This window comes from Aptenodytes forsteri, unplaced genomic scaffold (genome assembly GCF_000699145.1).
Source record: "Aptenodytes forsteri isolate BGI_AS27 unplaced genomic scaffold, ASM69914v1 Scaffold107, whole genome shotgun sequence".
Classification (NCBI taxonomy): Eukaryota; Metazoa; Chordata; class Aves; order Sphenisciformes; family Spheniscidae; genus Aptenodytes; species Aptenodytes forsteri.
Window position 1 is genome coordinate 415808 of NW_008794118.1, and position 12421 is coordinate 428228.

The 12421-nt window shown below is 44.1% G+C and overlaps 1 protein-coding gene across 1 annotated transcript in view; it reads left to right on the forward strand.

Moving 5' to 3' along the window:
• PGK1 (phosphoglycerate kinase 1) overlaps positions 1 to 12421 on the forward strand; it is an 18538-nt gene that overhangs the window by 4638 nt on the left and 1479 nt on the right. Inside the window, exons 3-11 of the mRNA XM_009276600.1 lie at positions 2567 to 2617; positions 3767 to 3922; positions 4041 to 4185; positions 6369 to 6472; positions 7203 to 7322; positions 9858 to 9972; positions 10270 to 10449; positions 11015 to 11192; positions 11462 to 11560. Coding sequence (XP_009274875.1) covers positions 2567 to 2617; positions 3767 to 3922; positions 4041 to 4185; positions 6369 to 6472; positions 7203 to 7322; positions 9858 to 9972; positions 10270 to 10449; positions 11015 to 11192; positions 11462 to 11560 — 1148 coding nt within the window. The remainder of the gene's footprint in view (positions 1 to 2566; positions 2618 to 3766; positions 3923 to 4040; positions 4186 to 6368; positions 6473 to 7202; positions 7323 to 9857; positions 9973 to 10269; positions 10450 to 11014; positions 11193 to 11461; positions 11561 to 12421) is intronic.

Sequence of the window (12421 nt, forward strand, 5' to 3'; positions counted from 1 at the left end):
GGGGGCGGGTTTCCGCGCAGCTTTCCCCAGGCAGCAGCAGCAAGTCATGTCTGTCCTGGGCAGCTTCTTGTCTGAGCCCGGCGAATTATTTTCTGTGGGGTTTTGTTTGGTTTTTTTTTTTTTTTCTTCCCCGTACGCCGATTGTTGGAAAGGCCCCGCACATCCTGAATTACCCGGCAAAGACACGTATCTGTTCCCTTGTGAGGGGGATATGATTGACGGGGAGGAGCGTAAGCCCAGGCCTCGCTCAGCCCTGGCAAAGCTGAGGTGGACGGTGTCCAGCGCTGCCCGAGGTGCGCTTCTGGTGGGGGGGGCATCGGCGGGCCCGCATCGTGGACCCGGGGAGCTGAAACCGCAGGAGCTCTGCCTTGGTGAATCACTCTGCTTGCACACGTGTCACCCACAGGCTGTTTGTGGGGGAAAATAACCGGTTTATCGTTCAGCAGCGCTACAAAAAAAAGGTTATTCCCCAGTTCCCTTTTTCCTTCCTGCAAATCCAGAAAGCGTTGCAATGAAAAAGTGAAAATATGGCTCTGGCCACCTACCCAAATAAAATAATAATTCTGCTTTTTGCAGTAAGAGTCGAATCGCAGGTATCAGCACATCCTGGTGTAAAACCCTAAAATAGGAATTCATAGCTTATTTATAAAACATCAAGGCCTGCTGAAAGCCTAATGTTGGAATTGCTGCCAAATACTGGGAGATAAGGGCACCGAGGTATATCGTGATACATCCTGCACCAAATACTCTTTATTGTGGGATTCTTTATCCAAGGTCACCCTAATATAACTAGTATGTGTCTGTTAACTTGCTCAGTGAGTAGGCAGGTATCTCTTCCCTGTAGTCTGTGTCAGACAACTTGCTCTTTTTATTTTGTCTCTCTGTCGTCTTATTTAGAAGCAGTTCCCTAGAAATTTGATTACCAGAAACCAGCCCCCATAACGAGTACTGAAGAAGCTAGCTCAGAATTTGCATGTGCTTCCTAAATCTGGTGCAACAGAAGATCTTTTTATCTCTGTAACAACTGATTTTTTTTTGCCATCTGATCGGTTTTTTCCTTTTCTGAGTTGTGTTACAGAGAACAGTCTCGCATTGGCAGAGGATGGGTTAGCCAGCTTGTAGTCTCCGGTAGTTAATGCACATATCTATCTTTGCAATTCTGTGACGGGCTACTAAAACTGAGTGAAACAGCAGATGACGTGCCAATCTTTGTGTTTCCCGCCTGCGTCTCTCTTCCCGGAAAAGAATTGCCATGTGCTCTCGGTACTACTAAAATCGATACTTCTTTTTTTCTTCTCATATTCATCATAATTTTGGCATACTCATAACCTGCTTCTAGTCCTAATAATCTTCCGGTCCTAATGCCAAAGCTTCAAGAGAAGTTGGGAATGGGGAGGAGAAAGGCTTCAAGGGGAGCTCAGATTTCAGTTGTCGTGCAGTGGGGAAGAAGAGTGAGATGGGTCTTTCTTTTCTAGCTCTGATGGCTCTGTAAAGCAAGCTATTCTTTTATTCTCTCATTTTAGAATAATAGCATGATAACGGTGCTTTTCTTTCCCCTTCCTAGAATTAGTCCACTGTACCATGGGGCTGCCAGTTCAATTTCTTTCTGCTCAGCTAATCCTGTTTTGCTGGCAGGTTTTGTCGTTCTTTCCATCTGTTTCTTGTGCTGAGCAGGCTGCAAGGGAATTCAAGCAACTTCCTGAATTTTGTTGTTCTTTAATATAGATACAGAATGATGAAGGGTGAACTGTAGCACCACACTTGACTTTCCTTGTTCTGATACGCTGTTACAGTCGGTTAGATGTTCCCTTCCCTCGCTCTGTGAGTAATTTCTGCCTTTAGCTGTTACGCAACACAGCTTCCTGCTGCTGCTAGTCAGCACATGGGCACAAGGTATGCTAGTGAGAAATGGCTGATGAAACTCCTCCCTTCCACCCCTTCGTCTGGCACAAGTAAGGAAGTTACCTCTGGATCCACATCAGGTCTTCCAGTGGGAATGTGATAAGCCACAGCACTCGGCTGCAGAGAGATTAGAGCTGCAGAGAACAGAAATTTGAAGTTGTAGGCAATAACTGGACAGCTTTCTTGAGCCTGCCTGCTTGCCGTAGCAGTCCAACTAAGTATTCTAGAGGCCTCATTAGAGAACACAATGTCACTTTTCATTATTCCTTGGAATAATGGGCTTCCAGCGCCCTTGGAAGCTCCTGGGCGGTGATCTGAGAGCATGTTGTTTAAAATGAAAAGGTTGTGGGGAGCTTCTTCAATCTCAGTTTTATTTCTTGCTTCAGCATCGTTGCTACTGCGGTCATGAGCATTAGGATGTATTGGTGGCATAGCTTTACTAAGTCATTCTAGCAGATATTTGTTCTCCCTTTGCGTTCTATTATTGCAAGCAGAAATGGCTAATAACATACTGATTTCAAAAAGGAACTTGTGTACAAGGCAGAGCTAAAAATCTTACTCTGATTGTAACATTGCTTTTCTAGCCAGAGCCTTTACTGGCAGGTTCCCTTACTCTTTGTAAAAGAAATTTGTTAAGTATTTAATTTTGTTTCTGTTTTTTTAGGGTTGACTTCAATGTTCCAATGAAGGATTACAAAATAACCAACAATCAAAGGTGAGCCATAATTTCCATCCCAGACGGGAGCCCTGAAGTCTGTTTTCTCTCTGATTTTAGCCCAGTTCTGTTAGCAGTACCTGGAATGCTACCACGATGAAGCCATCATTGCTCATACCAGAATATTAAAGGTGTCTCAGAGAAGGTCCAGCAATTGTTAATTAAACCCCCTGCAGCTATTAGTAAACTACGCTAACTACAAGGCTTCTTCTCACTGTAGCTGCCATGGAAAGCATATAGAAAAAGTCTCTTAATTGTACAGATCCTAAACTTCATTCTTTAAATATGGTTGAAGTGTTACGACCATTTCACAACCACGTCCCTTTGGCTGCGTGTGAAAATTTGCTAGATCTGTTGGTAGTAGCCAGAAGACTTTCTGCCCCCTGGTTACCCTGTGGTTGTGTTAACTCGTTGGCTTATGTTAGAATAATCGTTCTAGTGCAGCATATAAAGACACAGGGTTTAGAAACAGTGGTAGCAAATGTCTTGTCTTGCTTGTCTGTCACTTGCAGGCAGATGCCAGTTTTGTTCACCACAATATGGTCACTGCTCCACATTCCCATCATTTCTTTATTGGTTCAGGATCACAGACTAAATCAGGAGGCCCAGTAATGTTCAAGTGTGTCCTGGCATTTCTAAGCTACAAGCAATCAGCAGAATTTAGATTACAAAATGCATTTTACTTCCGTGTCCTACATCGCATGGAAGATGACAATGAAACATATGAAAACATGCTGGGGCAGGGAATTTTGTTGATGCTTTCTGGACCGTGCTTCAGGATTGTCACAGTCCCTAGGAGAAGAGTAGGTTGGGTTAGCTCCACAGGGAAAGCTGTGCTCTGTGGGTTGTGGTTAGTCTCCTAGACGTTTGTTCTAGCAAGGATGGGTTGCTACGAAGCCCAGTGTCCCTTCTGGAGACTTAGTGGTGGTGATGCCCTGCTGTCTTTTGATGAGGGGTAGGCTGAACCATGTGAACGCCAGAGGTAGGGTGGACTTCTTAAGTGATTGTTCTGCCCAGCTCTTGTGCTCCGTTTCTTTTGTCATTTTTGAGGGACAACTCCCAGGGCTCTTGTGTAAGTGGTCGCTAAGTCTGCATGCCTGGTAAACTCTACTTGAATCCTTTTTCATTTGTTCTTCTCTGCTATTACAGAATCAAGGCGGCTGTTCCTACCATCAAGCACTGCTTGGATCATGGAGCCAAGTCAGTGGTTTTGATGAGTCACCTGGGTCGCCCGGATGGTGTTCCCATGCCTGAAAAGTTCTCCTTGGCCCCAGTAGCTGTGGAGCTTAAAGCACTCATGGGCAGGTGAAGTAGAAGAGCAGTCCAGTATGCATCAGGCCCTCTCTGTCAGTGGACCTGGATGCTTTCCTTTCTGAAAGGAAGAGTCGCTGGTGGGATGACAGTGTATGTCTTGTGTTTGCAGGGAGGTCTTATTCCTGAAGGATTGTGTTGGTCCTGAGGTGGAGAAGGCCTGTGCTAATCCTGCAGCTGGCTCCATCATCCTGCTAGAGAACCTCCGATTCCATGTAGAAGAAGAAGGGAAAGGGAAGGATGCTTCAGGGAACAAGGTGAAACTTCAAGTCTAGCTTTTGTGCATGCCTGCTCTGGTCTTACTACCTTGTTTGCTGCATATAGATAAGGAGCCAGCAGCCTGTCTAAAATGCTGTTCATGAATTTGCTCTCAGAAGGATGTTGGAGATCTTTAGTTCAGCCTGTCCGATCACTTGTACCATGCTGTGCAAAAGTTTGAGTCCAATGCATTGAACTTCCAAGATGAAACAGCTTAAGTGAAAGGCTATAGATGGCTCTGCTGAAGGTGGTGTAGTCCTTAAAAGAAGGAAAAAGGAGCGAAATAGGGCTGTGCAGGAAATTGGTTGCTGCTTATTAGACTTTATTTTGGGGTGTTTAAAAAAAAAAAACAAGGTCTGTTGGAGATAGTTTGTTGCCACTGGGGCCATAAGAATGATGCTTCTTTCTTGGTTATCTGGCTAAAGTTTTAATATAACGTTTAAACATTGTGCAACATGGGGATTATCAAACCCTTTTATAAGCCTGTCTGCTCTTACGCGTAGTCATCTAGAACCAGGCTGCCTTGCACCTCTGACATTTTCTTGAAGGTCAGGAAGAATGCTTGCTCCAGACAGCTGCTTTTCTTAGCGATGGTGACCCCGTTGACTTCATGCAGGCCGTGGCTCCTTTCAGATTCAGTGCGTGGAGCGGAATGCTGACATCGTGTGGTGCCCTTCATGGGCTGACACAGGACTCCTGTAGCTTAGAAAAATAGCCCAGAGAACTAGTAAGCCTTTGCAGATGGCAATGAGAAACTGAGCAAGTCTGGAATTATTTGCTACTAGAACTGTGTGCCAGTGAAAGCCAATATGGTGGCAGGGAGAAGAGTGGGGCAAGAATTTAATTTGCTTTGGGAAGGGGTTTTGTGCATTTCTGTAATTCTCAGATTATTTAACTGGGTGTACGCGTACAGAAGCATGCACTGCAGTTGAGCGTAACAGGAGAGGTGCTGTTGACAGTCCTGTTTCTTGTCCTAACAGAGGTGAAAGTCAGTGCTGTGGAAATAGTGATGCAATACAAGACTGCAGATTACTAACCGGTGCTTAGAAACTGTGGCTTTCCAAAGCAGATTGAGTGGTAGTGGTTCCTTCATTCAGAGCCTCTTGTGTTCTGCTTACAGACGTTACTGGTTTTAACAGGAGCACTTAATTTCTTTGTGTAAAGCCAGGCAATTTACCAAGCGAAGGAGCAGTTGACAGCATTGTTCTATAATCTGTGTAGTCCCTTTGGCTTGTCTTCTACTCAGGCTGTGTGAATAAAAGCTGTGCTGAACCCATCTGCCATATATTAGAACACCTTCCTGCCATCGTCCCCATGGTGTTACATCTGGGTGCTGGCAGAGGCCTCACTTGGGAAGGTGAGATGATAAAGCAGAAAGGCACTTGGAGAGGTGATTGCTTGACTGCCAGTCTGGGCCGTTCTTTAAGAGCAAGTGGCTGTAAACTAGGTCCGAGCAGTCACTTACTGTCAAAGTGAGCTGTCTTTTCATGGTGGGAAAGAAAACTGAACTGCATGAGCCGTCCCATGAGGATTTGGTAGGATGCTTGGAGGATGGAGAAAAAGTCTTTTAACAGAAATGCATCTGTTCTTGCCCAACATGCTAAGCTTATCTCCAGCTTTCCGATGTTGGCTGCTTTCACTGTGGCCTGTGGTAGTGTGCAGGCTATTTATAAGTTAATCCTCAATGCAGTTGCTAAATCAGTCCTTCAGGAGCTCATCTTTTTACCTGTGGGCACTTGGAGACCCCCCTTTCTTTGTTCAGTAAGCAAGCATGAGTTTGTTTAGTCTCATCTCAGCATTGACTTGTCTCTACACACCCTTTCTCTGTTAGCTATGTTCACCGCACAAAACTGGAAATCTGTTGGAGAGTGACTGAAAGGTTGGTAGTGCTGCAGTTCATTCCTGCTCTGCTGATGGACTAGAAACTTGAAGTGGGAACAGTCCTCAGGCCTGTAATAGCAGTCTCGGGGAGTTTAACGTGGAGTTTAAACCTTTTTGTTGCTTCTACTGGACTGGGAAAGAGCATGTGAAATACAGTGACCCACAGGATGAACTGACAAGTTTCTCCAGCTGGCTTTTCTTTGCTTTGGGTTTACAAGTGAAATTGCTGACTTTGACTTCAGTTTCAGAATCAACTCTGTGTACCTGAATAGCACAAACTTGACATTCTTTCTCTTTTTAGATCAAGGCTGATTCTGCAAAAGTGGAGGCTTTCAGAGCCTCTCTTTCTAAACTGGGAGATGTCTATGTCAATGATGCTTTTGGAACTGCCCACCGAGCTCACAGGTGCGTATCCATTTTCCTTCCACAGGCAGAACTGCAGAGTGATGTCTGCCATGGAAACACATACAGCTTTGGCCCCAGTGAGTTTTAACTTCCTTTTGGGCTTATCCCATTCTCATTCTGCTGTGTTTGTTCCCGAGTAATGGATTTAGTGGAGGTAGTTGTTAATGGTGTATGCTCTTTCAAGTTTGCCTCTGGGAGCAGGAGACAGCTGGGACTCTGAAGACTTGAATTGACTTTTTAGGCTTTGAAGATATAAAAATTACTTGCTTAGGACTTGTATAAATTGTCCTGCAATTACAGCAGACCTCTTTTCCAAAAGATTAATAGCTCCAGATTGATTATTCTCATGGAGTGTGTTTAGATATGTGTACTTGCAAACTCTAGTGGTCCTCTTTGAGCTTGATTTCATAATGCAGTGCTATTGGAGGAAGACATCTCTGCTCTTGCTGTGCTTATTTGTCCCTCAGTGTTTTGGATCACTAGTTAACACTGTAAATGTCTTGCATATCAATATGTCTGTGCAGAAGCAATCTCAGAAAGTAAACGTGTACAGCCAAATTATCAAACTAGGAAAACAAAAACCTCGTGTTTGTTTTCATGCAGGTAGTAGCTATCCTCATTGCTGCAGCTGACTAAAGGATTGGCTTTGTAATGCTGTGAGGCACAGGGGTGTTTGGACCTGTACTGATAGAAAATTTTTCCTTTCCTCACTCTTACCTTTATTCTGCAGCTCCATGGTAGGTGTCAATCTGCCTCAGAAGGCTGCTGGCTTCCTGATGAAGAAAGAACTGGATTATTTTGCTAAGGCCCTAGAGAGTCCGGAGAGACCCTTCTTAGCAATTCTTGGAGGGTAAGACTCAAGAGCATATTGACTCCGTATTTCTCTTTAACTCCTCTGTAAGAAATAAAAAGTTATTTTGACTTGGTTCAAACAAGTACTTTCCTTTTAACTGTACCTACAGTTCAGATTTGTAGATAAGTCTTGAGATCTCTGTAAGATGTGGATTAGAGAGGAGCTAACTGACCATGTCCACTCCTGTGATGATACTATCGGGATCTGCTCATCGTATCTCCTGACCTCTTACATTCCCCAAGTTGAGATAGTCCACAGCAGTTTGTTGTACAGATGAACCAGAAGAGCTGTTAGATACACATGATGGCCCTGAAACATGGTCAGTGACCTTTCCTTCACGGTTCAGAGTACAAGCATCCTGCAGGCTCAGCACTGTGTAAGTTGACACGGTCTGTCATTATGCAATGGTGACCTACTGTAGCTGGATGGGGCGCCGCTCTTCCACAGCAGCTAGTGTGCAAGGAAACTTCAAGGTGCAAAACCAAGTGACTGCTTGTGTGTAGAAATAATTTCCCATTGCTGCCGATTTTTGTCACGCGTGTACCCAGTTTAGCACTGTAGTTCTATGACAGTGTATTTCAGTTCATCAGGAGAATTAAAATACTTCGCTAAGTAACACAAAGCTGGGACACCGTAACATTCCTGTGTTCTTGATAGAAGTATGTGGCTTATTCCTGCTCTTTGCACCCATAAATGTGTTTTTTAAGAAGTAGTATTCAGTTCTCACATAAAGGTTTAATCTTCTTCTATGACCTTGGTTATACTGAACAATGCTTTCTTTCTTTTTATTGGTACCCTTCCAAGGTTTACAGCTGCAGGTGACCCATCATTAAGTGCTATACGCTCCTCACTACCTTTGATGAAAGTTGCAGGTATATCGCCAAGGGAAAGTTTGTTAGTTGCCTTATCAGATGTTCGAGTTAGAGCAGCAGCTAGGATGGCCGAAATGTTAAAATATCAGGCCTATTAGTAAAGTCTGGAAGTGCTGTAAGTCCCGTGGGAACAAAATAACCTTTTTTGAGAGGTGTGTAACAAGGGTGACCAGCATGTCCCAGCCTAGGAGCTTGATACTGAGCTCACTGTGTGGCCAGGGACTGATGAATGCCGACTGCATCTTAGTGAGTCACAGGAGGAGCTCTGAGAGCAGTTCAGAGCCAGAAAATACCTTTATCTGTTTGAAAGCACCACCGTTCCACTGGTGGTGTAGCTGGTTCCTACGTGGGATGGCAGATTGAGCAACTCTTGCTCAATTGTACCAGGGGGAAGTGACACTTGGAAGCTGCATGTGATCCAGCTGCAGGTTTGCTACTGCTTGTATATAACAAAATTGGGCCTAGAAGATGAACTGAGAACTAACAAGTAAAGTGGAAATGAAATGTGTTGGCAAAGACCGACCATGCACAGGAAAGTAATTCAGTGCCAGGAGCAGGGTATGTGCAAGGGAAAGAAACAAAAATCTACTTCACTTTCAGATCTCCTTTTGCCTGGAGCTGCACACGGCAAGATGGGCCCTGCAGGGTTTTGCTGTGGCTCTGTCCCGTCCCATCAACGCTTCTTTACCACTTCAGTTCCCACAGTGTAGCAACATTAGCAACTTCGCTCGTTAACTGGGGTTGGTGGCTGGTTCACACCAGAGCTCTCCATGGTCACTAAGGTTGGATTTGTAGAGGCAATAGCTATTTCTTATGGTTAGGTCTGAAAGCATTTTATTGATGAAATTCATATCATTATCCCTGTAAGGCTCCTGAGTGCCAGCCTAGGTTTAGCTCAGGGTTATTTCCTAAGGTCTTTTATGAAGCTTTCTTTTAGATAACAACAAAAATTCCATATGTGGCATTAAAGAGGGAAGACAGGAGACTTGTGTCTATTTACTGCCTCCTCTGCCGTTTCTGTTGTCCTGGTTTTGGCAGTTTGCTGAAAGTTTGCCAATAAAGCAATTTTGACATTGTTGTTCCATTATCATTTGTACCTTGTGCCAAAAGCAGTCATCTGCTTTTGGGCAGGGCAGTTCTGTATCACAGATCATCCTAGCGGTTTGAAGCTGTACTGTGAGTGTGATGGGGTGCCAGACCTGGATGGGTTACAGGGCATACGGTAGCTGGTACAGAGGATCTAGGGTTGGACAGTGGTTGTGAATGGCAGTGCTCTGATCTCTGCTCTGCCTTGCTGCACAGTCAGGGGAAATGGGGCTCTAAAGTGCCAAACGAGGCTTATATTTAAATAGGGAAAAAAATGGAGGGCTGAATAATGCTCTTGTAAGTTGATGTTTAACGCTGGCCTGCTAGGTTGCGAAATTCCCTTTCTGCCCACTCCCAACAACTTTGTTGGATCATTCTCTCAGAATGGTCTTGATATGCCACAATCACAATATTGCCATTACTGAATAGCAGTTGATTAATTCTGCTTCGATCCAAGAAGTCCTCGTGAGGCTTTGTGCTGTCTTAGCTAAAGATTACTAGAGAGTAACTTCTGTCTGAAGAGTTTTGGGCACTGGCTACATTATTCATTCTTTCTCCTTCTCTCTCTCGCCAGAGCCAAAGTTCAGGATAAGATCCAGCTGATCAGTAACATGTTGGATAAGGTCAATGAGATGATCATTGGTGGTGGAATGGCGTTCACCTTCCTCAAAGTGATCAATAACATGGAGGTATGAAAAGAGCAATTCTGTGTCTGCTCCTAGTAAAGAATATGGTCAGAATGTCCCTTATATATTCTGGCATTGAGAACTGGCTATCTCGACTCTCTGCAAGAGTAGGGAGCACTGAGAAGTTACTTGACTTTGCAAAAATCGGATTACTGCCTACATCTAGTTAGGTGTTTTAAGAAGACAGTCTTTCCAGAATTGCTGTCTGAGCGGTTCGGCTTGACTGCTGCTGTCCTCTTCGGTCATGACCAGTAGCTAAACAAACACCTCTCTCTTACTTTTCCCAAATAATTTCTCTAGATTGGCAACTCTCTGTTTGATGAAGAGGGATCAAAAATTGTCAAGGACCTGATGGCCAAGGCAGAGAAGAACGGTGTGAAGATTACTCTGCCTGTTGACTTCATCACTGCAGACAAATTTGATGAGCATGCACAGCCTGGGGAAGCCACGGTGGCTTCAGGCATTCCTGCTGGCTGGATGGTAGGTTTTAATAGGCAAGGGACTAAAAGAAGTAACAGGCAGCAGTGGGGTGGGAAGGACAGCTCTTAAAGGAGTAGAAAGAGTAATTGTGATCCTTTGCTTATGTTTCTGAAGGCAGTCAAGCTGCATAGAGTGTGTTGGTTTAATGAAATTGAAGCCCTGTTGTTTGTCCTGAATTTTTAAGTCTAAAGTAGCTTTTGTGAGATTTGGATTAAAACAGCAAAATTCTTCTAAAACCTTCAGATCTGAATGCAGTAGAAATCCCTTTTATTTGACTGGAATTTAGGTAGAGTTGCCAAAAGTTTCTAACCAAGGCTTCAAGCATCTGACATTGATTTAAGAAAGACTTACTCGTACTAGGAAGATTAATACCACATCAGACTCCACCCTACTGCAGCAGCTGCTGGCAAATCTTTCTGTTCCTCAGTATTCAGTGCATACAGAGAAACTCTTGCTTCATTATCTGGGGGTGAGGGGGAAGCTTCTGAGGATCCCAGTTAGGCATTGGTGATTTGAGATGAAGGTCGGCAGTAAGTATATCTGTGGCTTCTCTTACTTGTCTTAGGGCTTGGACTGCGGTCCTGAAAGTGTGAAGAAGTTTGTTGAAGTTGTGGGAAGGGCCAAGCAAATTGTGTGGAATGGTCCGGTTGGTGTCTTTGAGTGGGACAAGTTTGCCAAAGGAACCAAAACCCTGATGGACAAAGTGGTAGAAGTAACAGGAAAGGGCAGCATCACCATTATTGGTAAGTAGTTATATGTGTTTGTTCTTGTCTTTCTAAATGCAACAAGGAAGCTTCTGCTTGCCAGTACCACGTTAAAAATACATGCCAAATTGCTTTTCTTTTTTCATGTTTTCATCCGTCCTTCAGCTTGGAGATAGGGCTTTAAAGACTGCTGTATGTACTAATGCTGAGTATTTGGGAGCAGGACCAGCCCGTAGCAAGGCTGTGGCCCTTAAGCTGAACAAAATCTGAATTTCTTCTGTGTCTCACTGATTTTGTTTGTACTACAGGTGGTGGAGATACAGCTACTTGCTGTGCGAAGTGGAACACTGAGGATAAAGTTAGCCATGTCAGCACGGGAGGTGGCGCCAGCCTGGAACTGCTAGAGGGTAACTGTTCTTTTCTCTTAACTTGTTTGAGCAAATCGGGTAGTTCTGGGGGCTCTACCATGTGTTGATATTCAGGAAAGCACAACAATAGAGTGAGTGTCTTTTCTGTTCCACCATGTGGAGTCGCACATAGCTTTTGAGCAATGAGCTCCTCATTGCTCTTCTTTTGTAGTCCTCCTAGAGGAAGAGAGGAAAGAAAATGGAGTATTCTTGCAAACAGCACAGTCTGCCACTCCCAGAAAGCAAAAATGCTGGAATAGAAAATAAAATGGCCTTGAGAGCGGGCTCTCTTTTGTAGATGATCCCCTGAGACAGGCTAACCCGTCTGTTTAAAATGCCCAGTTTCTGTTAGGGAAATCTCATCAGAATAGTCTCGAATTTTTGCCAGAAGTCTCCTTTTCAGTGCATTGTTTGAAATTCCCTGGTTTTGGGGAGCCCTCTAGTGATCACTGACGAACCTGCACGAGGGTACTTGGAATTCAAAATGGTGCGAATTTACAGGATTCTTCTAATGAGTTACATTGTACTTTAAATGAGTTTTCATTTCCTCTGGTAATTAGCTGTTTCCCAATATGTGTAAATTATCTAATGCTGTCAACTCCTCTGTAGAAGAGAAACTGCAATAAACTGCATTGCAGCTGTTAGTTTCCAGCAGTTATATGCGAGACAGAGCTTTTGTTTCTGTTGCCTAGGGAGTGATGGTAAAGGGAAAGAATGCAGATGGCTAGAAGGAAACACTGTGCAACCGATTTATTCAAAAGGACAAACTTGTCTAAGTTTTGGCCCAAAATGTGGGTTTGTGTGTGTGATCTTTTAAATGTAACGGAAGTCTAGCTAATTAGAAAAGCTTCTGAAGATTTA